Source organism: Entelurus aequoreus, linkage group LG11 (genome assembly GCF_033978785.1).
Source record: "Entelurus aequoreus isolate RoL-2023_Sb linkage group LG11, RoL_Eaeq_v1.1, whole genome shotgun sequence".
In the NCBI taxonomy this organism is placed as follows: domain Eukaryota; kingdom Metazoa; phylum Chordata; class Actinopteri; order Syngnathiformes; family Syngnathidae; genus Entelurus; species Entelurus aequoreus.
In genome coordinates this window covers 34,255,018-34,281,943 of record NC_084741.1, presented here as the reverse complement: position 1 = coordinate 34,281,943, position 26,926 = coordinate 34,255,018, and the positions used below count along the sequence as shown (strand labels likewise).

General features: G+C 38.3%; 1 protein-coding gene across 2 annotated transcripts in view; it reads right to left on the bottom strand.

The window, feature by feature from the left end:
• LOC133660030 (beta-chimaerin-like) overlaps window positions 1-26,926 on the bottom strand; it is a 71,458-nt gene that overhangs the window by 23,324 nt on the left and 21,208 nt on the right. For both annotated transcript variants that reach the window (XM_062063060.1, XM_062063059.1), the window contains 5 exons: window positions 15,016-15,054; window positions 8,639-8,694; window positions 5,797-5,828; window positions 5,573-5,686; window positions 3,436-3,706 (listed from right to left, as the gene is read on the bottom strand). In XM_062063060.1, coding sequence (XP_061919044.1) covers window positions 3,436-3,706; window positions 5,573-5,686; window positions 5,797-5,828; window positions 8,639-8,694; window positions 15,016-15,054 — 512 coding nt within the window. The remainder of the gene's footprint in view (window positions 1-3,435; window positions 3,707-5,572; window positions 5,687-5,796; window positions 5,829-8,638; window positions 8,695-15,015; window positions 15,055-26,926) is intronic.

Here is a 26,926-nt window from a genome sequence, read left to right as displayed (position 1 = left end):
TCATTATAAATCACACTGATCGATGGCCATTTGCTGTATTACTGTCTGCAGTGTCAGGTTACAGAGGGATGACTGATCTTGACACCACAGCTGATGCTCGTGCCGACAGCGCTGCCATGTGTCTTGTCAATGATGTGAAAAATAACTTTGAGAGACAAACACATTTTATTTGACGTTTCTCTTAAATGTTTGAAATAAACTTCAACCATGCCAAAAACCATAAATATATGTCTAAGAAACACCAACAGGCCACTCAGCACACACAAAGGAGGATTGCCCCCTAGTGGAGGGATTGTTCCTTCCATGAGAGGACAGCAATTGTCCTCTGAGCAAAGTCATTACCACACAATTATGAGCTAACAGCTTCGGAGCACCAGTGAATACAATTTGTCTCAGTGAGTCTGATATGCATGCAGAGCAGAGAAAAGTCCCCCTTGGTCATCATTACTTTGCACGGGAGGCAATAAAGAACGCTGGCTAATAAAGTGCACTTAACTCACAGGACAAAGCGTCCTCTGTAAAAAAAATTAAAAAATGTTTAAAAAGTGCTGCAAAATGTTCAGCAGGGTAAAGGCAGATTAAGATCAGAGTATCGTTCTGGTCTTACAAAGAACCCAACTACATCAGAGCTTTACCGTAGGAGACATACTCTGTATAGCTGCACTTTTTTTTGGGAATTATCATTCACAATCCCTGTGTAAGACACGAACACACATGGCTTTCTTTTTTTAATGCATTCTATTCTGTAATATACAGCAAGTACAAGGAAGCTTACAATGAAGCAAATGGGAGTCATCTATTGAGCCCATAAAGCCCTCAAAAAACATCTAAAAACCGACAACAATACTTTATTTACACGTCGTAACCTGAATATTAACCTAGTAAGCGATATTGTTATTAAAAACACTAACGCCAAGGAACTACTTGTAGCGGCGCCGTGACCACAGAGAGCTAACTATATGCAGCTATTGACATATTGAGCTGCTTCATCGCCTCAGAACAAAAGTGTATTATAGATTATAAATCATGCCTCTCACTTGTATAATAGAAGGATGTGGCCATGAACCGAGAAGTTGGTCAACTTTGACATTCAACTTAGACATGGAGATGGCGAGAAAGACAGAAAACGCTTGTTTGCGGCACTTTTTTTTTTTTTTACCTGCATTAGGATTATGAACAATTCTTAATCGAAACAGGAAGATATAAACATCCCATCAGTCAGCATTCCAGTGAGAGCATACATTCTACAGTGAGTCATTGTCTTATTATGTTCATAGTTTGGATTTCTTGTTTAACACTAAACTGGATCTGCTTAGCACGCAGCTTTTAAAACTTGTAGCTCATCCTCTGTATATTCAGGCTCAAAAATATAAGGTTACGGATCATCATTTGTCCCAAAATAGTCGTTGTTGTATCTCATGAAGTCTGCCATGATTAGTAGAAGTAGTTGTTGGTGAAGGAAATTGTGAACGTTGTGATGCGTCTGTAAAATTAATACGTCAGCGTTTAATTAAAATGAGAAAAATATGTAGTATTATAAGTTATTATGAATGTGCTTGTTATTACAGTACATATACGCTTACAGCATGTATATGAAACGTTAATGAAGGTTTTTGGATGTTTTAGAGAGCCTTTTAGGCAGAATAGATCAAATCCCATTACCTCCATTGGCAGCTGACTTTTGCTGGTGTTTAATTGAGAGTTAGAATGCATAAATGTTTTATTTTTTTCCTTTTATTTTTTCTCAACAACCCCCCGCCGCCCCCCCTTGTTTACCTGTATATCACCTTTTTTGTAAGGGGCGCCGGATGTTGGCAGACCCGTCAGCGATCCTGTTCTGTCTCCCTGTAATGTTTGTCTGATCTTGAATGGGATTGTGCTGAAAATTTTAATTTCCCCTCAGGGATTAATAAAGTATTTTTGATTCTGATTCTGATTCTGATAAAGGATTGTAAATGATAAACAAAATTCCCCAAAAAAGTGCAGTTCCCTTTTAAATGAATACAATCTTTCGAAGGTCACATTCCATCGATAACACGAATATGGATCAATTCATTCCTTTGTAAATATAATCAGTCAGAAAGCTGTCAGCCATATCGTGTACTTACTACAACACATCAGTGAGGAACAATACATATAACCTTTGACCCAGCACAGGGGAGAGTTTGGACTGAAATCACTCAAAATCATTGAGACATATTAGGTTGATCAACAATGTTCTAGATAAGCGGTTTTCAAGGTATTAGGCAACAGAAGACTTAGGGGAGGCACCAGCATCTTGAAAAAATAAGGAACATGTTTTTAAGCCTGCTGAGCTAACTTCAATTATGTCAAAAGCAAAATGATAGGTTATTTAGTTCCTATATTGAGAAAGTAAAATCTGGTGTGAACAGAAGGTTTACACAGTATGCTGCATTTGTGTTTGGCAGGGCTATGTGTAACTCTGACAAAAAGACAGGACCAAAAACAAACATGCACTGCAGAGGATGTAGCACAATATAGGCTCACTATACCACATTTTATAAATGTTATAAATATTATGACTTTGCTACTGCTCTCTGAGCACTTTTCTCCTCACCTCTTTCTGGTTCATAATTAAGAGGCTCACCTGTACCTAACAGCCAATCAGGAAAGTTTGTAGTGTCACCTTCCTTGGGACGCTGGTTTATCGTCTAGTGTTTGTGTTTTGGCTATTTGTGTTTATGCCTCACCTAATCTTGTCTTGTCTTGCTTTTGTCACATTTTTGCTTACCTGTGATCTACTGCCATAGCCACGCTGGTGCTTCCTCATTTTTTGTACCCAATAAAAATACCTTCTACTGGTGCGTTGCCTGCCTTCTCTACATCCTGGGATCACGCCAACCGCAAACATGCACAACAACAACGTAAAGTATCCAATATTGCAGTCCAATACATGACATTTGTCATTATAAACGAGGATCAAATAATTATAGTTGCATATTACTTGGCTGTCCAAGGCAGAAGCGTATTGGAAAGTATCCAGTAACAAACGTGTCCGCATCATTCAATATACTGCGTTATGAGCTTAACATAATGAATTATTATGGCCACTAGGTGTTGCCAAAAAAAAACAATTACCATTCTAATTTAAAGACAGCATATGTCCATTCCAGACAGTTAATAATAAATAGATTAGTGTTATTTATACCTACCATTGTTGTCTGACTAATTTCACTGAAGCATTTTCGAACATTCCATACTACGAAATAATACAAGTATGTATGATTACGATTGTATTAGGTTAATATTTTTCATTTTTAATGAAACCGACCATGGCAGTGTCTGCTGAGAAAAAAAATCTGGCCCTTAGACAAATATGTAATTTAGGACCACTGCTCTGGACTATGCTAGAAGTTAATATGATTCTTTAAAATGCAGAAAACGCAGAAAAAAAGATGTCATACAACACCTCACCTGTCCATCCCTCACAAAGGTGACCCTGCGAGGTTCGGTGCGCCCGCGGCTCAGCCTGTGCACGGTCTTGTCCTTCAGCAGCGAGGTGTATCCCAGGTGCTCGTAGATGGGGTTGGCAGTCATTCTGGTGATGTACTCTGCCGCCTTGGTCTCGATGTAGAGAGTGATAAGGGCGTCTGTGACAAGATCATGCACCGACTCGAACCTCTTCTCAGCGACAAAATGCTTGCCATCGTAGAACAACCTATAGTTGAGCATCTGAGGCCCAAACCTGGGCCAAGACACAGACGGGGAGGTTATTGAACAGTAGAGACAAGGAGGCTGAGATCAAATCAAATCAAACTTTTTTTATATCGCACTTTTCATACACAGGCAAGTGGCAAACACAAAGTGCTGTACGTACGGACGCACGCACACACAGCACTGTTGACAATAACAAAACAAAAACAAAACATGGCACGGCACTGAGGATTTGAGGAAAAACACAACCTTTGAGGTGTCCACACTGGAGAATAACTAAAATTAACGCCATCTAAAAAGTAGTATGAAACATATGATCAAATATGTAAAAATAAAATATAGATAACATAAATATTACATTAATAAGTTAATAAAAATGTAACATAGACAGAATAATAGAAGTAATATTAATAATTAAGATAGAAAACAACACAAAGAATAATAAAAAACCTGACTAAAAAATAAAATATCAACGGCCTCTGGAGTCCTGAGCCTTTGTTATTTTTATAATCAGCCTGACTTAAGGCTTGATAATAAGCTATGCGATTAGCACATGCTTTCATATATTTTGACAAGGTTTATCTAGTTAAACTTTAAGTAGGTTAGATGTAATTATTGAATACAATTAAAATCAAGAGTAAGATTGTTATTCAGTGTTAATATTTGAGAGGGCCCTGGGAACCTCGGTAGTGTAAAAGTTGGGCCCTGAGGTCCAAAAGGTTAGGGGAACCCACACCAAACAAGAATGACAAACACATTTCGGGAGAACATCCGCACCGTAACACAACATAAACACAACAGAACAAATACCCAGAATCCCTTTCAGCCCTAACTCTTCCAGGCAATTCAAAAATCCTTTATAAATATATGTATTGAATAATACTTCAACAAAATATGAATGTAAGTTCATAAACTGAACATCAAATCAAGTAGGCTATTCCATTCATTACAATGCAACAATGCAACAATGCAATATTCAGTGTTGACAGCTAGATTTTTTTGTGAACATGTTCCATAAATATTGATCTTAAAGATTTCTTTTTTTGTGAAGAAATGTTTAGAATTAAGTTCATGAAACCAGATGGATCTCTATTACAATCCCCAAAGAGGGCACTTTAAGTTGATGATTACTTCTATGTGTAGAAATCTTTATTTTTAATTGAATTACTTGTTTATTTTTCAACAAGTTTTTAGTTATTTTTATATCTTTTTTTCCAAATAGTTCAAGAAAGACCACTACAAATGAGCAATATTTTGCACTGTTATACAATTTAATAAATCAGAAACTGATGACATAGTGCTGTATTTGACTTCTTTGTCTCTTTTTTTCCAACCAAAAATGCATTGCTATGATTAGGGGGTACTTGAATTAAAAAAATGTTCACAGGGGGTACATCACTGAAAAAAGGTTGAGAACCACAGCTCCACTGTATCTAAAGCAGCGCTTAGATCCAGCAGAACAGACACTGTCAGCTTTTTATTATCTATATTCTCACTGATGTCATTTAAAATCTTTAAAAGTGCTGTCTCTGTACTGTGGTCCATCCTATAACCAGACTGATGTCTTTCTAAAATGTTATTTCTATTTAAAAATGGTTGACTTGGTTAAAAAAATCAGTTTTTCTAAAATTTTACTTAAGAACTGTATGTTGGATACAGGTCGGTAGTAATTAAAACTGCTCTTCTTCAGAAGGGGCCTCACCACCACCGCTTTCAGAGCAATTCATAATAATTAAAATCTGTTCCTCAAGGAATCCATGAAATGATGTAAAAAGTGACGTGGGAATCAGGTCTAAAAGGAAGGTTGTTGGGTTTACTTGAGGGAAAACTCGACCAAGTGTCCTTGATGATCAATAGGACTGTTTCCAACTTTTTTTTTTTTTGACATTGCGGTTACCTTAAGGCCAATGTATGCGTCCCAGGCTGCCTTTGGCTCTCCCTGATCAGGTAAGAACCCTCAGCTGACCTCAGAAGCTCATCTGCATATTCTCGAGAGATCACGCCATGAAATCTGGAAGAAATTATAACGTTGGGGAATTTGAAAAAAAAGCAAAAAACTCATATTTTCCACCAGACAATGATGTTTGTTATTTTTAGTACAATAATGAGGGTTATACTCACTCTCTGCCATAGTATTTGGGCCTGGTCTCCATCTGTGAAACAGAAAGACCATGTTTTCTAGAGTTTTCTGATAGAGAAGTTTAATAAAGGAGTCATATCCTGCTCACTTCAAGTTATTTTAAATTGATATTGGATCCCAGTGTGGCACTTTAGTTTTTCATTTTAATAAAATACTCCATAACTCAAGTTGTATATTTGGTAAATCTGCATTCTTCTACATTCTGCACCCTATCCCTCAATCGTGCATCCTTTGTTGTGATTGGCCAGAAGATAAAACAATGTTATAACCAGCATAGAGACACGCCCCCCTCCCCTTCAAGTTGTAACATGCTTTTGGGTATCATCAATAAAAAATAATTGGACATATGACAAATAGATGTTTATTGAAGAATTCGGCATCAAGCTGGGCTTTGTTCATGAAACAGTTGGAAGTGGCATGGCGAGCGCGGAGGACAGTGACAGTAAGGAAGGTCTCTAGAAAACAACCCCGGATTAGATACACAATTATTGTATCCAAAAAGAGACTTTCTAGCTGTTCTTCCAAAAAAGAAAAAAAAGAAAACAAGACCAAATTTAATGAGCAGTGTAGCTATCAAAAATATTTAATCTTAGACAAAAAGTTCTGTATTTATATGGTCAATAAAAGCAATAACAAGAATAATTACCCCATTAACACACTTATGCTATAACAATAATAATTAGCACAGCACTTTTAAAGATTTCAAACAATGTAAGGTGAAATTTATACAATAAAAAGCACAGTGTTGGTTCTGCTGGATCTAAGTTCCGCTTTTGATGCAGAAGATCATCAAATCTTATTCAATAGACTTAGACATCTGGTTGGACTCTCTAAGACAGATGTTTTTATGTAAGTATTGATATATGTTCCTCAAGAACCCTCAAAACGAGGTGTGGGATTCCCCAGGGGTCAATTTTAGGTCACATTCATTTTCATGCTGCCTCTTGGGGACATCATTAGGAGATGATGACACAGGACTAATAGATACTCAAGGTGCTCAAAGCAATCAATTCAGATCCGAATCTGGATTTTTATTTACTCAATTCTAAATCAATTCATATTTTTTGAGAAACGATTAAACATTTTATTTAAATAATTTATTTTTGGATTAAAAACATAAACAACCATTATTAATAATGCTGCTTTTATTAATTTTAGTTTTTCCTTTTTGAAGTATTTTATTTATGTATTGGATGTGTATGTCCTTTCAAATGTTGTGTAAATTTCTACCCAAAGTATTGTAAAGCTGGGATTGGGTTGGAGTTGCTTTTTTTTTTCTTCTATTAGATTGTTTAACAATCTGTGATTTATGTCAATGACATTTTAACAATAAATGTTTAAAGATAACTTTTTTTAGGCCAACACTGTGTGAATAAGTCGTACATCAGCAGCCAAGCGGACCTTTTGTAACCTTTTACCTGTTTTGAAAAGGTTTTATTATAATTTATAAACAAAATTATATATAAAAAGAATCGTGTTGAATCCAGAATCAATTCTGAATCTAATCGTCACCCCAAGAATGGTTATGCCGTTTATTCTGAACATGCATACAGTTACAATACGATATATCACATAATTACAGTTTTTCATTATAGCGTGTCCGAAAAGGAGTAGGAAGAAGCAGATCTATAATTTAAAAGCATGCTATAGTATGTTTTTATTGTCATAATTTTATTGCATGATTTTTGTATCCCTTTAATTTAGGTAGCCAGGGACTGCAGATGGAAATTAGCTATTTAGCTATAATCTGGTACAGAACATATCTGTCTTTGAACTTAATGTTTCTGTGAATTGTCCCTTCAAATAAAGACTAAACTAATCTTATTTAATCCTACCCCTTTTCTCACCATAGCAATTACTAACGCATTTGTTACTACTCACTCTGTAACACAACAATGAATAAATAAATACATAAATAAATTAATTAGTAAATAAATAAATGAGACAAATGTATGGTTCACATTATGAGATGAATAAAATAATCTCCTTTTTTAATAGGGTAATAATCACTCGCAAGAATTGGAATTGAATCGTGAGGTTCCCAAAGATTCTTCCCTTTAATAGATTCCTTTTTAACTACATTTTACACATGGATGCCAGTGAATTTCCTACAGCTACATAGACCAGCACAGGTCTTTGTTATTGGTCCTGAAGGCCAGAAAGACAAACTTTTACCAACATTTTTAAACCAACACGATCCATAAAATCTGGGCATGATTTTTGACAATGAGCTGACCTTTATGCCACATTTAAAAATGATATAAAAACATATATAGTTTTTTTTTAATCTTCCACCCTTTTCTCTCTCAGGCCAACACTAAGGGGCTAATGCATGCTTTCCCATTCATATTTATGATTCACAGTGTTGTCAAACTGTGAAGATATTATTCTGTCTCCTGACTTATCAATATCCTTGCTAAACTTCCTCTTCTAGCTGGTTACTCTCTGCTGTAACGCGGCACGCGACGTGAGAAATTCAACAGGGACCTCATGAAATGGCACATACACATTAGAGAAAAATAGTACAACATTTTAAACATATATACATAAGTACAAATTAGGGATAGAGCCAATCTAAAGGCTTATTTTCTTTCTCCCACAGCATTCAGCTAGTACTGATACTATAGATGCGAGCATCTTCATCATCTATTGGGTCTTCAGAGATAATCACACAGAATAAAATGACAACAAAGGGTTACTCTTCTGTCTTTCATCCATGTTTGCCTCTACAAAAGGTGCTGACATTTCTTGCTGTTTGACATTTAAAGGCAGTGTGAGAGCACGAAAGGAACCGCAACGGGGGTCTTTTGACACGCTACTCACCTCTTGAGGACATACAATCCTTCTCGGTCTCGGGGCTTCCTGCTGCAGTTGGTATACTGTCGGAGAAACATATAAGGATGTTAAAGTGGGGCCTGCGCGTGTGGAGTTCAGTGCAAGTTGTAATTACCTAAAAATAGTAGATTGAGGCCGAAAAATAAAGCCGTCGATTTACACTTAAGAGGAAGAAATGTAAATTAGAAGCCGCTGCATAGCAGTGAGTGTGGCCCGGACATTGGGAAGGGGTAAAATACAGAGTGGTAAAAAAAAAGTCACACAAAATAACCCGTCTAGACTCCACTAAACATTTAAGTTTCTAACCTAAATGCCAGCTGTTATGTATGTTTTGCATTGCAAGGCTATATTTTTCCGCCTGTATATTGTAAACAGACCAGAAAGAAAAGTACACTGCAGAGGACGCTGGTTCTCAGGAGGATATGTACTATTACAACATATATCTTATTGTAATACCAAAATAAAAAAGCAAAGGTGGCTGCAAAGTGATGCCCCTTCTTCCATTACTTTGATTGACAGTTGCAAAGTGACAGCGCACCACTCTTATGTTGTATATTTTTATCATTGGACTTTTTGAGCACAATTCCACTACCAGGAGGGACATCTTTTTTCCTTCCTGTCTCACTATTCAATCATCTTGGTAGATGATGAAACATGGCCACAACCTACAGACAAGAATGGAAGGCGACACTGCCTTCAGCCCTAACAAGCAGTGCAGCAGCAAAGTTGTCTCTGTGTGAGCTTGAGCACAGTCTTTATCACAACACATTCCGCAAGCAGCAAATAAGAATCAGACTAGCCAAGCAGCAAGATCTGGACATCATTCATCCCTTTGACACCACGAGTGTTTAAAAAAAGAAACCACAGTGCATGGAGAATTAAGGAGAACAGGATCATTTATAGAAATACTGTAAGCAGACATCTAATCTATGCAGAAAAGGAAAAGAACCACATTGTGTCACAGATTCCATTTGTACTCATGTGTCTATCCGGCACAAATGATTTGAGTCACATCAAATATGGAGGAGTGGATCCATTTGCTCCCACATGGCACAAAACACTGGATGCTGAAGTGGGCGTTCTGAGCCACTTGACAAAGAGAACCTGGCAGCAGTAACCTATTTTACTCAGATATGGAGCACTGTGTTTTGCATGTGTTGTGTTGGCGAGGCAAATGTTTACAATGCTCAGCATTAAGAAAGGCTGATTTGAGCTCTAAGGCTTAATTTCTTTGGGGCTACAGTTGTGGTCGGAAGTTTAGTTATGAATGTGAAACTCCCAGATGCAATCAATCCTGATCACTAATCGGGTAATAAATAGGGTCAAATAAATTAAATAGATAAATGCATCTTTAAATAATTACTTAAAATTGTAATTAGATAATTATAATTGGAATTGAGCACATAAATGTGTTATTTAATGTGCCAATAATTGATCAATTATCAATTATGATCTTATTTAATCTGTCAAACCTACCCGTCAAAGTCAGTGGGTGGAGCTAACAGAAATGTAGTCCAATGATTGCTTTGGTCTGAAGCCTGGAACTTTGGAAGTCTTTGAAAACATGGCGTCTAAGGAGGATATACTCATACTTTTGTGGGAGTCGGTGGTAGTATGTGGATTGTGAAAGCAAGACCTGTATGTAGCAGGAAGTTGTCAGAGTTTTTGCTGCACTTTCAGCCCATGATATAGACCAGTACTCCTCCGCTTCTTTGACCAAAGTTCCACATAAAAGTGCAAGTGCTGGGCAACCAATCAAGTAATAAGATCCACCCACTGATGGCTGAGTTTGATGGGTGAATTAAATTCATAAAAGTGTTGCCACAAATGCTCTTGAACGAAGTGAAGTGAAGTGAAGTGAAGTGAAGTGAATTATATTTATATAGCGCTTTTCTCAAGTAACTCAAAGCGCTTTACGTTGTGAAACCCAATATCTAAGTTACATTTTTAAACCAGTGTGGGTGGCACTGGGAGCAGGTGGGTAAAGTGTCTTGCCCAAGGACACAACGGCAGTGACTAGGATGGTGGAAGAGGGGATCGAACCTGCAACCCTGAAGTTGCTGGCACGGCAACAAATTAAATAAATCATAAATAATTATTTATATTGTGAAATAATTGATTAAATAATAATACCTGGGATTTATATAGCGCTTTTCTAAGTACCCAAAGTCGCTTTACATGTAGAACCCATCATTCATTCACATCTGGTGGTGGTAAGCTACTTTCATAGCCACAGCTGCCCTGGGGTAGACTGACGGAAGCGTGGCTGCAATTTGCGCCAACGGCCCCTCCGACCACCGCCTATCATTCATCATTCAATTCACCGGTGTGAGTGGCACCGGGGGCAAGGGTGAAGTGTCCCGCCCAAGGACACAACGGTAGGGATTTTTTTTTTTTTTTTTTGGATGGTAAGAGGCGGGGAGCGAACCTGCAACCCTCAGGTTTCTGGCACGGTTGCTCTACCCACTACGCCATGCCGCCCCTAAATAATGAATATAATAACATCAATTATTGATTTAATTACTCATTAATTTAATATTGAAATGATTCGATAATTAAAGGCCTACTGAAATGCGATTTTCTTATTTAAACGGGGATAGCAGGTCCATTCTGTGTCATACTTGATCATTTCGCGATATTGCCATATTTTTGCTGAAAGGATTTAATAGAGAACATCGACGATAAAGTTCGCAACTTTTGGTCGCTGATAAAAAAGCTTTGCCTGTACCGGAAGTAGCAGACGATATGCGCGTGACGTCACAGGTTGTGGAGCTCCTCACATCTGCACATTGTTTACAATCATGGCCACCAGCGAGAGCGATTCGGACCGAGAAAGCGACGATTTCCCCATTAATTTGAGCGAGGATGAAAGATTCGTGGATGAGGAAAGTGAGAGTGAAGGACTAGAGGGCAGTGGAAGCGATTCAGATAGGGAAGATGCTGTGAGAGGCGGGTGGGACCTGGTATTCAGCTGGGAATGACTAAAACAGTAAATAAACACAAGACATATACTGTATATACTCTATTAGCCACAACACAACCAGGCTTATATTTAATATGCCACAAATTAATCCCGCATAACAAACACCTCCCCCCTCCCGTCCATATAACCCACCAATACAAATCAAACACCCGCACAACACACTCAATCCCACAGCCCAAAGTACCGTTCACCTCCCCAAAGTTCATACAGCACATATATTTCCCCAAAGTCCCCAAAGTTACGTACGTGACATGCACATAGCGGCACGCACGTACGGGCAAGCGATCAAATGTTTGGAAGCTGCAGCTGCGTACATACTCACAGTACCGCGTCTGCGTATCCAACTCAAAGTCTTCCTGGTAAGAGTCTCTGTTGTCCCAGTTCTCCACAGGCCAATGGTAAAGCTTGACTGTCATCTTTCGGGAATGTAAACAATGAAACATCGAGTACGTGTTTGTGTTGCTGCAGCCGGCCGAAATACACCGCTTCCCACCTACAGCTTTCTTCTTTGCTGTCTTCATTGTTCATTGAACAAATTGCAAAAGATTCACCAACACAGATGTCCAGAATACTGTGGAATTTTGGGATGAAAACAGACGACTTAATAGCTGGCCACAATGCTGTCCCAAAAGGTCCTCTACAATCCGTGACGTCACGCGCAGGCGTCATCATACCGAGACGTTTTCAGCAGGATATTTCACGTGAAATTTAAAATTGCACTTTAGTAATCTAACCCGGCCGTATTGGCATGTGTTGCAATGTTAAGATTTCATCATTGATATATAAACTATCAGACTGCGTGGTCGGTAGTAGTGGGTTTCAGAAGGCCTTTAATTGTACTTCTACATTAAATTAATTACACATGTATGTTACCTCTCTACTCATCCGACCTTGCTGTATGTTTTTTCTCCCCTTTCTCAAGATCAAGAGGGCTATCAGGGAGACCTGTTTTACAGACGTGGATGACTTTAAGATGATCGTGATGACGAACATGTGGAGGATCCCTGTGGAATTACACCAGCATAACTGTCAATCCTCCTGTTTTTCCAGGGAATCTCTCCCGGTGTCTTCCTGGTCCTGTTTTATTTTTTTTAAAGAAGGCAGTGCCGGAAAAGAAAATCCCGATTTTTCCCGAAAAATTTCCTAGATGAAAATGTTGACAGGTATAGCTTTCAAGGCAGGACTCTCAAACTCAATTTAACTGGGGGCTGCTGGAGGTATAGTCAAGGTGAGATTGGGCTGCACAAAGTATTTCCTTCAGAATCACGTTTTATCCATGTGACTCAATTTTAAGGCTGAAACGACGCGTCGACGTAGTCGACATCATCGGTTACGTAAATACGTCGACGCCGTTTTTGTGCGTCGACGCGTCGCATATTTACGTCACACTACCGTCATGGCAGACCGCAAAGCAGACGGTGCGAGCGAGGGGGAAAAAAAATCACGCCAAAAGTCGTCAAAAGTGTGGGAGTATTTCAATACACGGCCTAATAATGTTGTTGTATGCACGCTGTGTCGAGCGGAAATGGCCTATCATAGCACCACAACGGCTATGAATGAACATTTGAAAAGAAAACCATCAACCATCAACTAGTCAATTTGAGCATACGTTGTCATCATTACACAAAAACATGAATGTGTCATTTGTATCTGCTAGGGGTGTAACGGTACGTGTTTTGTATTGAACCGTTGCGGTACGGGGTTTTCGGTTCGGTACGGGGGTGTACCGAACGAGTTTCTAAGCTAAAGCTAAAGTCTTAACAAGCTGCTTTGCTCCTTCTGCCTCTGTCTCAGCACGCAGCATTGTCCCACCCACACAACCATCTGATTGGTACACACAAAGAATTATCAGCCAATCAGCAGTGCGTATTCAGAGCGCATGTAGTCAGCGCTTCAGCTTGGAGCAGATAGGTTTTTAGCAGGTGAGCATCATCCCCAAATGATAATAAACACCTCCCAGTCAACTACTAGTAACATCACTATGAGCCCGTTGACCTTCTAGAAACTTAAACTGCAGCTCAGCTCACTCGCAGTCCTGGCTTGAGGTGAAGGCTAATTACCTCTCAGTTCCAGCCACATCGACCCCTTCTGAGCGCCTATTTTCAGCTGCTGGGAATATTGTAAACAAGAAAAGAACCAGAGCATGTAGACATGCTAACCTTTCTTCATTACAACTGTTAGTCACTCACTGGAATGAGTAGAATTGGTTATTGTGTACTGTGTTGGACTGGATGTTTATTTTGCACATTTTAAAAGCAATACTTAATGTTTACAGTGCTCCAGAATATTTAGATTGGCACTTTTTTGTATTGGATGTTTATCTTTATTTTTGCACATTTTAGCAAATAAGCAATACTTTCACTTTTGTTGAAATGTTTACACTGTTGTTACAGAATATTTCGTTTTGCACTTTTTTGTATGGGATGTTTATCTTTATTTTTGCACATTTTAAAGCAAAATAAGCAATACTTTTACTTTTGAAATGCTTATACTGTTGCAGAATATTAAGATTTGCACTTGATGTTTACTTTTATATTTGCACATTAAAAAGCAAATAAGCTACTTTTAATTTTGTTAAATGTTAAAAGTTTTAAATGTTTACATTGTTACAGAATATTTTGTCATGTTGTTGTCAATGTTGAGTGGCCATACTTCTTTTTTTTTGTAAATAAAAGCCATGCCTTTTGAAAAAACGGGCCTACATTTATTTTTTCATCTTCATTTTAAATTAAAAAAATAATCGGTAAAAGGAAAAATAATCTATAGATTAATCGAAAAAATAATCTATAGATTAACCGATTAATCGAAAAAATAATAATCTATAGATTAATCGATAGAAAAATAATGGTTAGCTGCAGCCTTACTCAATTTGTTAACTACTTCTACTAGCAACTACAGTGACCCCGCGCTATATGGTAGGCTTTAAATCATTAAAATGTACAGTTGAATGAAAAATTATACAATTTTAGTAATTGTGAAAAATATAATCTCTCAAACTCAATGTATATATATATATATATATATATATATATATATATATATATATATATATATATATATATATATATATATATATATATATATATATATATATATATATATATATATATATATATATATATATATATCACTTTCTGTTAGACCACTAATGTAACATAAGCTTGCAGGTGGTCTTGTTATTTTTTTAAATTAAACATTTTAACTGTGCGCAAGTTGCAAATAGGACCTTTAATAATACCTGCAAAATTAAATTAAATCCAATACTAATATTATTAAAATGATGTAATACATCTGTTAGGTCTACCAATTCATGCCTACTGACTGCAAATGTGTACATATGGCAAGAGAATGTGACTGTGTTATTTACAGTCAGTATACTCACAGTAGGACTTCCATATGGGCGGTTGGTAATCTTCGGGGTCTGTGAAAACAAAACATGGAGCGGGTCACAGTGCTGCTGTCAACAGTGTAAACAACACACTCCTAATCAGTATTGCTGCCTCAAGGACAATCAATACACACGTCTGTTGGCCATGTTTAACATCAGCAAGCTTGTACAAACATATGCTGCTAATCCCAGGGAATGATAAAGTCAGGGCAGGGGTGTCGAAAGTGTGGCGTTTGTTGCTCGACACTGGTTTTTCAAAATGAAATTTAACAATTGAATGAAACAGTAAAAATTTGGGGAAAAAAAGAACAAAAGGGCGTAATGTAATGAGAAAAGGTTTACAGTTATTATTGATAATAGGGATGGGCCGAGCAATTGGCCACTGATCAGTTGCAGTCAATTTCTGTGGAAAATGTACATGATTGCCATTGATGATAAATGCCTTTTATTGACGCTCACAAACATTGATCCCCTCTAGCGGACACTGTGTTTACTTTTAACACTTTAGCCTGACAAGTGGCTAGCTGCTACAGTATCTCCATACACAGTGTGGAGCCGCTTCCCTAAATTAATAATAAACCCCTCCATTAAATAAAAAACATTTTTTAGTATCATTATCAAGTAGCCTTAACACTGGTGGACCGGGCCAAGCATGTTACACACCGAGAAAAAGCCAGGAGCAGGCATGCTAATAGCTAAGCTAACCTAGCTTGAAACAACACCAAAAAATAAGTGTTTATGAAAGTTTAAGAAGTGTAGATGGAAACAAGTTACAGAGGAAAGTGGGCAGATATTAACAGTAAATGAACAAGTAGATTAGTAAAAGTTATAGAAAGGATAATACAACAAGTGTTGGTGTGTCAGCATCGTCACAGTCAGTACACGACACGTAAGAGGAGGGCAGATCCAGTCATAAATTGGTGATGTCGATACAAAGGGAAGTATCAGTATATGATCTGTGCTAGATTCATTAGGTCAATATTTTTGTTGTTTTTGTTAATTTTTAGAAACTCAGGGAATAATTCCTCTGACTTTAAGGGCCAAAACCAAAAGATTTAAATGAGTAGTAAACAGTAGTTTGTACTTTTGTTGACTTATTGTGTACTGCTGACTTTGTTTTGCTCAAACAATTGTGTAATAAATAATAACAAGGAACTAGTTTTGATATTGCTGGACTGTAAATAGCAGTCACTATACACAAGCTGAAAAATGTACTGTTCATGCATGTGATCAGTATTGGTATTGAATCGGCAGCATAAAGCCCATTAAACACTAATCATTTATGTTGACATAAAGGTGACATGCTGCCGACAGGCAAAACAAACCCATTGAGATAATCTATGTATTTAAATAAACTGTTTACGAAATGTTACAACATTGTCCAAATGGCCTTGCATCCTTGGATTGTTTTTAGTTCAGTACGTGGCTCTCGGAGAAAAAAGTTTGGATAGCCCTGATTTAGGGGCACATTCCTGTACTGTTTGTCAAACGTTATTAACTATTAAACCAGTAATATGCTAGTAAGTACTCTCAGGCTGTGGGAAAAGCAGAAACTTTGCATTTAATAGGCAGCAATGTACAGAAATGATTGCCCTTTATTATGGTTTAGCAAGCCCTTGTTAACAAAACAATAGAGCAGTTAGAGTAATATTACAGTTCACAACGTGTGTCATCGATCATATCAGTCTAGAGGCATTGCATTCCTTGGCGCTCCACACCCTTACGGCCGTGGTAAACAAATGAAACACACCCGAGTGCTTGAGGGGATTAACACAGTGCCAACCAGTAAGCACTTGTTTGATGATGTTACTGAGTTACAGCAAAATGTTAAAAGTGACTCACGCATCATATTAAGGTTTATCATTTCTCAATGCACCAAGTTTTTCTCCAGTGCATTGCTTTTTAGAGGCTTTTTTTTTCTTCCGCTCAGAGCTGCAGTAGTTAGGCTGAAATACTACAATAATAGGGATGGGACTCTTACAACCACTCACGATTAGATTTGATTCCAATTGTTGGGGTGACGATTTCATTCAGAATCGATTCTCAAATCAAACCGATTCTCGCAATACTGTATATTATTTGGTATAAAAACTACAAAACCTTTTCAAAACAGGTTACAAAAGTTCCTCTTGAATGCTGATGTATGACATGCAGTATATGCGCAGCGAGTAAGCCCTGAGATGATTACCGGGAATATTTAAACCTTTAAGCAGAATGTAGAACGCCTTAGAATTAGTTTTCGTTCTGCTGGAAAAAATGAGCTCCCCTTGTTTCGTAATCCATGCACTCTCACACACATTATTTTCTCTAAAGAGTGTCATGAAGTCCTTCCCACAGAATTTATCTTATGTACAAATTCCTATGTGCGTAACAAAGAGCTGGTTACTTAGTAAGAAAGCTTGCACACATTGTTAAGTTACATGTGAGTGTGTATGTAAATGTGTCTGGTTATTACTCTGTGCATTACTGTGGTTATTAGATGAGGGTGAGCATAGGGAAGAAGATAGTTAGACTGTTGTCTATGTGTGTGCTTGTGTTTGAATGTGTGATGTAAAGAGCAGAGAGTAAGTGATGTTCATTTATTTGTATTGTGTATTTCATGATTTGGCGCTCAGGTTTCCTGCCCTTGTTAGTTTACTCTATTTAAAAAAAATATTTCAGATCATATGACTTTTTTCCAACACTCCAAAATGATATCCATCTGAGTCTTACCTGCCCAGGGACTACAGGTGGACATTAGCAAATGTTGCTCGACCTGGCTGAAGGCATCGCCTCTTGTTTTACAAGATTAGGTTTTTGTGCATTGTCCCCATTCTAAATAAATCAATTCCATTCCATTCCAAGTACTAGCCTGAGGGAGCGTGGAGGAAAATGAGTGTGCTTTCTACAACCGTCAAGTTAACTTTCAGTTTCGATACTCGTCACAGTGCTGCAACCATGGTGGACAAAAGCATGAGCGACGGGTGAACATTTTAGATAATGCCCGGTTCTCTCCCTCCAACGCTGGTAGAGCTAAAATATCTGGGACAACGCTCCCCTCCTAAAAAAAGGGGACCAATATTATATTTGGTGTAAGTCTGGGAGGCAGAGATGGCAGGCAGGTGAATGAAAAAGCCATTTTTATCACAGGAAACACAGGTAACACAAAAAAACAAAGACCTGCAGCTGCAGCCAAAGCACAAATGATCCAGCCCAATAAAAGGCATCCTGATTGGCAACCAGGGAAGTGAAGTGAATTGTGAAGTGAATTATATTTATATAGCGCTTTTCCCTAGTGACTCAAAGCGCTTTACATTGTGAAACCCAATATCTAAGTTACATATTTTTATTTTTATTTAAAAAAATAAAATGTTTTAAACCAGTGTGGGTGGCAATGAGAGCAGGTGGGTAAAGTATCTTGCCAAAGGACACAACGGCAGTGACTAGGATGGCAGAAGCGGGGATCGAACCTGGAACCCTCAAGTTGATGGCACGGCCACTCTACCAACCGAGCTATACCGCCTCAGGTGTGTTCTGATTCCCAATCATGGACAGGTGAGGGAGCCAGCGCTCAGACAAGTAGCAGAGGCAAACAGGAAATGGAGAACAAAAATAAGAGCACTGGACAGTAAATAATGCAGAAACTCAGGAAACAAATACTAGATTCCAAACTGTCATGCGAGCTTATGACATTATACTTACTATTATTGTTATAACCGCATCAAAAGATGAAAAATAAGGTCGAAAACATACGCATCACTTAATCTGTGTTTCACATGCATCTATTTATGATACATTTGGACAGCCACAAATAGATTTTGCTATCCATTTGTCCTCGTTAATAAACGCCTTACAATGTCATACAGTAGATGGCATCATAACTCTGCTTCGCCTCACGCGCACCTGATCTGCCAGAGTATAAGAATACCTAGAAGTGTTGCAAAACTAGCAACTTTGTCTATATATTTAGCAAATATTTAAATCCTTCTAAATTGTCGTTCAAAAAAACAAACACTTTTTCTGGTTTTCGTGGAGATTTTTAGAGACACCTAACATGAAAGCATGCATTGCTCCTCTCAACGAGCAGCAGGTTGTTGCCCACCAACCACAGAAAGAAGCGACATAAGAAAGTTGTATTTCTAAACATAGGCTTTTCATGAATTTTGCTCACTTTGTCTCTCCCACTATAGAAATAGTGCGCATGTGTCTAACTACGCAAATTAGACAATAACATAATTTAGCCCAGCCCACCACAGATAGATTGCACTTCTGTGGAAAACATTGCAAAAGGAATTATTTTCACCAGACTGAAGAAGAGACTGACACAACTACTGTACATATCAATCAGGATATTGTTCCACCACCGTGCCTTTTGACGCCGGGCATTTCATTTCACTAGCAGCCAGAAAGATTTACTCCACTGCGGCTGGTTCAAAGAATCTGCTTTTATCTGGTTGCTTGCCAAATTCTCTCTTTTTTAATGGAGTCCTGCTAACCCACCATCCTCCGATTCTCCAACAAGGGAACACACGGCTCATATTTATGCAAGTCAACACACACACATGATGCAAATATCTGCAAAACATCAAACGGATTTTCAGAGTGAGTGCCTGATGATGTGGGAGAATGCAAGATGACATAGCTGGAGGCCTTTTTTTCCACCCTCAAAAAAGTCTCAGATACAGAACTCCTCTGGAGTTAAAGGCACTCAATAAAATATAATAATGTCAGCCCAAGTGACAAAGAGCATATGTGATTAGGGTTGGGTATCGAGTATCGATTGGAACCGGGACTAACTTTCCGATTCTCCCGGGATCGTTCAAAAGTTTAAATTTCGATTCCTAGTTTCGATACCCAGTCCGCCGACCGGAAAAAAAGAATAAGTCCGCCGACCGGAAGAAGAAGCCGCTAAACACTAACGAAGAAGCGCCCACCGCCGGAAGTGTTAGCATAGCCGAGCCTATGTAGCCGAGCGAGTCAGTCAAGCATGGATAGCGGGCGTCGGCGGTCGAAGTGTGGCTTTATTTTACTAAAAAAAATGAAATATCGGCGAAATGTAACACGTGCGACAGGACTGTTTCGTACTTAGGAGGGTGCACGTCGAACATGATGAAGCACCTCCGAGTACAAATAAATGCGTGACCCGTCTTCGACGCGCTGCGCCGACCGTCCTCCTGTGCCTCTTCCTCTGGCTTCGACGCCCAGCCTGGCACCTCGGTGACTGCATTGCAGTCCGAATCCGGTAAGTAAAACAATATATATGCAATAAATAATGTGTTTTGCGCCAACGTCGAGGCAGCTAACAATTTAGCCTGCATATTTTTTCATAGATAATTTACAACCTGCTAGCCAGGCTCCGCGATGTGCTCAGCGTACTCCGTTCACCGTAGCGGCAATGGGGAAGATGTCGGTGCCACAGACGGAAGAGTGCCACAGAAAGGTCACTGCACACATAGTCAAAAGACTGCATCCCTTTTCAGAGGTGGAATCTCCAACATTTAGGTTAGTTAAGCAATAACGTTAGAGCTAAGCTAATTGATACTGGGCTAAACAGTAACAGCAACATTACATGTTTGTTTATGTTTGCAGGGATATGGTGAAACCTCTCAACCCAAAATACATACCACCTTCCAGGGACTACCTGTCAAACACATTGATCCCGGCATGGTACAAGAAGAATCGGAATCGAGAATCGTCAGGAATCGGAATCGAAACAAAGAATCGGAATCGGAATCGTTCGAATTCAAACGATACCCAACCCTATATGTGATGAATGAATACTACATGACATGCATTTGATCACCTTTTAAACACCTCATTTTAGTGCTCTACCATATGAAATCAATATGGGTATACAATGTAACGTAATAGCCACGCTGCGAGCACTGCTGAAGTTATTCTAATGAGGACCTTGATGATGACATTAAGAATGATATGCTGCATGACAAAACATTGATGACAACAGCATTTTATTGTTACTTATAAACCCTTTTTTTTTTTTAGTAAAAACAAAACAAAAACGACATTGGTCATCAAAAAAACTACTTTTCTTTTGGTTTTTTTTACAGTGAAATTGGTGTGAGGATGTGCCCTTCATGGTTGTGTTTTTATTGGAACTAAAGATTTAGAATGTTTCATCCTCTGCAGCGTTACAAGAGAAGGCAGACGGGGAGAGCAACAGTAATATCGTACTGTTTGACGCAACAAAACAAAATCCAAAGTGGAATCATTGTTACATTCTTTGTGGTGTTGGCTGTTGTTGGTCTGGACCCTAGGATATAGAGACGGGAGGTGAAGTGCAAGTAAAACCCCTTTTATGAAGGGGAACAAAACAGATACAGTGCAGCAGGGAAGTGCACAGAAAAGCTATGCAGCACGTCCCTGATTGGCAATCAGGGACAGGTGAGGGAGCCAGCAATTAGACAAGAGAAGCGCAGGGGGTGGAAAACAAAATTAAGAGCGTTTGACAGGAAATAATACATAACTAAGAAGGGAATAAGCGGTAGAAAATGGATGGATGGATGGAACTTAATAATACAATTTAAAATGTCATGTGAGATGATGACAATCATACATGAATAAACTCAATATTGGATTTTTTTTCTTGAACGATTATGTGGAAATTAACAATTCCTTAATTGCTATTCATCTTATACTACTTGTCCTGGTGAGCTGGAACCTATCACAACTGACTGTGGGTGAGAGGCCAGGTTAGTTTTGATTATACAAACACTACTATAAAGTTAGTTTTAGTTGGCTTTTGGGTGAAATTTAATAAGCATTATAACCTTTACAGGTGAACTTAATCTCACTTTCTCTAAACATTTGAATGTTTAGCTTTTTAATGTTTCACTGCTTATTGCTCATCCATGAATGGAACGATAATTAAAATTGGTAGTTAAACATCTTCTAAATCATGCTGTTCACATGTTGAGATCATGAGACCAGACGACACCTAAGCAGCATTTCCCATACATCCCTTTATTGTGGTGGGCCGCGACAAATATAATTGGACCACCCTGGAAAGATTTGGCTTTTAAAATATATATATATTTTAGATTTGGCGTGTCAGCCCTCACTCAAAAACACATTATAATGGGACTGTCTTGTACGCGAATACCACAGCTGACTTGGTCGCGCATAACGCATATCTTATTCAGATAACATGAATGGTTTTTTTAAATCTCTGTTATCAATCACAGTTTTACAATCATTTTCATTAAAATTGTATTACTTATCATTTTAAATCACCGGTCTATCATTAATATCGTTAATCGTTACATTCAGAGTACTGTATATATGTTAAAAAAAAAGGTTAACTCGTGATTAATCACAAAAAAATACCACATTAATTTTGTATGAATAGAAATTAATCAAATAATTTATTTTGACCTTACATGCTCCTTTACCTTAACCGCAAATGGGGCGTGAACCCAGACGGCACATGGAATGCAAGTAAAAGAATATGTAAACTGCAACAAGGAAGTGCACATGACACGAGACTTCTTTATAGGACAATAACATAACAACAAACTAACCATGTACAGGAGACAATCAGTATGTGTCCTGCCCTAAATTATTCAGATTTCCCAAATAGTTTGGCTCTAAATAAGCCTACTACAGCCCATGGAAACATCTTAATCTGATCGTGTTCGGCTTTTGAAAAGTTGGACTAACACACCTGGATTATGCGATTTGAAACCAGATCTCTCGAATTGGTGTGTGCGGCCGAAGAGGACCATTCGTATTGCGCATGTGCCAGTCTCAATGCACGGGATACAACCAGGAAGCAGATACCATTCAATAAAAACATAGGCAACATTTTTCATGAAGAGGATACTCTTTATTTGCCTAACAAATTAAAAGAACAAAACAGTTTGAAGTGTATCGATGGTAGAAAAAAGAAAGAGTTTTATTTGAGAAGGTAGCTAAGGAAATGTAAAATGTATTCATTCGGACTCATGAACGAAATACGAATGAGATTAAACAGAATGAAGCAGGTATAATAATAGTTACATTAGAGAGTGTACATAGACTCTTAGACATCACAAGTAGGTGTGAAAATACAAAAAACTATTTGAAAAATCAGACAAATTTAGTGCATAGGAACGTAGAGAATGATCCGACACTGACAGAGAGGGAAGCTATATAAAGAAGCCTGATTGGCAACCACGTTGCCAATCAAGGACAGTTGTGGGAGACAGCACTCAGTGGCAGACAGGGGAAGTGAAACTACAAATTAAGAGCATTGGACAGGAACTTATAAAGCATATTAAATAACCCGAGTCCAAAACAGCCAAAAGAGTATGACACGTGGGTTGTTCCTAGATGACATTCTGACAATAAAATTGCATTTGTGTCCAAATATTGGGGTCAAGGTCAAATTAATTAAAAATATGCAAATGAGTCATAATATGTAATTGATTATGATAGGATTCATCGGATTTAAAAAAAAGTATTGTTTGACAGCATATACAGTTGTGGTCAAAAGTTGTGAAGAACATAATGTCATGGCTGTCTTGAGTTTCCAATAATTTCTACAACTCTTATTTTTTTGTGATAGAGTGATTGGAGCACATACTGTACTTATTTGTCACAAAAAACATTTATGAAGTGTGGTTCTTTTGTGAATTTATTATAGGTCTACTGAAAATGTGACCAAATCTGCTGGGTAAAAAGTATACATGATCAATTTTGGTGATGTAGAAAAGTTACAATCAAATCAAATCAGCTTCATGGCATGGCCTCTTAACTTCATGTAAGTGATCATGATTGACGACACCTGTTGACTTCTCTGAGCCCATTTAAATAGGGCTCATGTGATGCAGTCATTAGACACGGTTACAAACGCGACAATGGGAAAGTCAAAGGAAATCAGTACAGATCTGAAAAAACGAATTGTTGACTTGAACAAGTCAGGAAAGTCATTTGGAGCCATTTCAAAGCAGTTTAAGGTCCCAAGAGCAACTGTGCAGACAACTGTTCGTAAGTATAAAGTGCATGGCACAGTTTTGTCCCTGCCACGATCAGGAAGAAAACGCAAGCTATCACCTGCTGCTGAGAGAAAATTGGTCAGGATGATCAAGAGTCAACCGAGAACCACCAAAAAACAGTTATGCAATGAATTGGAAGCTGCTGGAACACAGGTGTCAGTGTCCACAGTCAAGCGTGTTTTGCATCGCCGTGGACTGAGAGGCTACGATGCAAGAAGGAAGCCCTTTCTCCAGAAGCGACACCATAGGGCTCATCTAAAGTTTGCTGCTGATCACATGGACAAAGATAAGACCTTCTGGAGGAAAGTCCTGTGGTCAGATGACACAAAAATTTAGCTTTTTGGCCACAATACCCAGCAATATGTTTGGAGGAGAAAAGGTGAGGCCTTTAATCCCAGGAACACCAAACCTACCGTCAAGCATGGTGGTGGTAGTATTATGCTCTGGGCCTGTTTTGCTGCCAATGGAATTGGTGCTTTACAGAGAGTAAATGGGACAATAAAAGAGGAGGATTACCTACAAATTCTTCAGGACAACCTAAAATCATCAGCCCGGAGGTTGGATCTTGGGCACAGTTGGGTGTTCCAACAGGACAATGACCGCAAAAACACGTCGAAAGTGATAAAGGAATGGCTAAATCAGGATAGAATTAAGGTTTTAGAATGGCCTTCCCAAAGTCCTGACTTAAACCCCATTGAGAACACGTGGACAATGCCGAAAAAACAAGTCCATGTCAGAAAACCAACACATTTAGCTGAACTGCACCAATTTTGTCAAGAGGAGTGGTCAAAGAGTCAACCCGAAGCTGGCCAGAAGCTTGTGGATAGATAGATAGTACTTTATTGATTCCTTCAGGAGAGTTCCCTCAGGAAAATTAAGATGGCTACCAAAAGCGCCTTATTGCAGTGAAACTTGCCAAGGGACAAGTAACCAAATATTAACATTGCTGTATGTATACTTTTGACACAGCAGATTTGGTCACATTTTCAGTAGACCCATAATAAATTCATAAAAGAACCAAACTTCATGAATGTTTTTTGTGACAAACAAGTATGTGCTCCAATCACTCTATCAAAAAAAAAAAAAAAGAGTTGTAGAAATTATTGGTAACTCAAGACTCAAAACTCACTATAAATACATATATATATATATATATATATATATATATATATATATATATATATATATATATATATATATATATATATATATATATATATATATATATATATATATATATATATATATATATATATGTGTAAATATATATACGGTACATATCTTTCCTTGGCTTTGGACTTTACTCAATAGCTGCATGGCATAAATTCATTATTGCCGCATTAACGAGACACTTAACGCTGACATGTGACAAAAACCTTAGCATTCTTGGACATTAACATTTAAAATGGATTCATTATGTTTGTTATATAAACCGTGTTCAGTAATGTTGTTCATTTTTCTGATTTGTGATATGTAAGCTGTGTCATAGGTCATGTGACCTTTACCAAGCAGGACAGGATTAACTCACAAGCCAAGGACGGAAAAAACAAGGGTATTGTTACTGCCCTGTCTGTGTGTGTGTGTGTGTGTGTGTGTGTGTGTGTGTGTGTGTGTGTGTGTGTGTGTGTGTGTGTGTGTGTGTGTGTGCGTGTATATGTGTGTGTGTGTGTGCGTGTCTGTGTGTGTGAGCAGTAGGGAGACCATCTGTGCACGATAACCCCGGTCCAAAACAAGTGATGCACTGCTTGCCTTGATGCAGACTAGCAAGTGTACAAGGTGCTTCATTGTGACGCCCATATTTAGATACTGTGAAACATGTAGCTAAATCAAATCTAATTCCTCTAATCCAGCTTTACACATTTCACGCTGGAAAGGAGAAGAAACGTAAGTAGCGGAAAGACTTTGAGAGGAGTATTTTGCAGAAACAAGTGCAGAGTGGTATGGAATGGAGAACCTCAGATGTCATTCTCTCTTTAACTCTCAGGGTATAGCAGGGGCTTTTTTGTCTTTTGAGGTAACTTTTTTGCTCTATTTCTGGCCATAACTTTGGTTGTGTTAATCTGAAGGGTTTTTTCATGTTTAATTCTAATATCATCATTTCAAATACTTTTTATTTTCAATAATACGCTGGGAATTTTTTTTTTAAGCCCAGGAAAATAGCTAAAGGACGAAATATATTTAGGGAGTTGAATGTATAAAAACTAGGACTGTCAAATGGTAAATGGGTTATACTTTTCTACCTTCAAGGTACTCAAAGCGCTTTGACACTATTTCCACATTCACCCATTCATACACACATTCACACACTGATGGCGGGAGCTGCCATGCAAGGCCCTAACTACGACTCATCAGGAGCAAGGGTGAAGTGTCTTGCTCAAAGACACAATGGACGTGACTAGCTTGGTAGAAGATGGGGATCGAACCAGGAACCCTCAGGTTGCTGCCACTCTCCCAACCGCGCCACACCGTCCCCTAACGTCAAAATTAACTAGTTAACCCATGTGATTAATCACAAAAAATTGTCCCATTAAATATGTACACACTTAGATTAATCATGCAATTTATTTTGACTGTACAAGCTTTTTTACCGTTACCGCTATACGGTCAGTGACCAGATCAATGCATAAGTCAAAAATGAATGTGGAAAGGCCATGTGTTTCATGGCCTTTTAGTTCAACAACACTCAGTCAATGTTTGGGAACTGAGGAGACCAATTTTTGAAGCTTGTCAGGTGGAATTCTTTCCCATTGTTGCTTGATGTACAGCTTAAGTTGTTCAACAGTCCGGGATCTCCTTTGTGGTATTTTAGGCTTCATATTGCGCCACACATTTTCAATGGGAGACAGGTCCGGACTACAGGCAGGCCAGTCTAGTACCCACACTCTTTTACTATGAAGCCACGCTGTTGTAACACGTGGCTTGACATTGTCTTG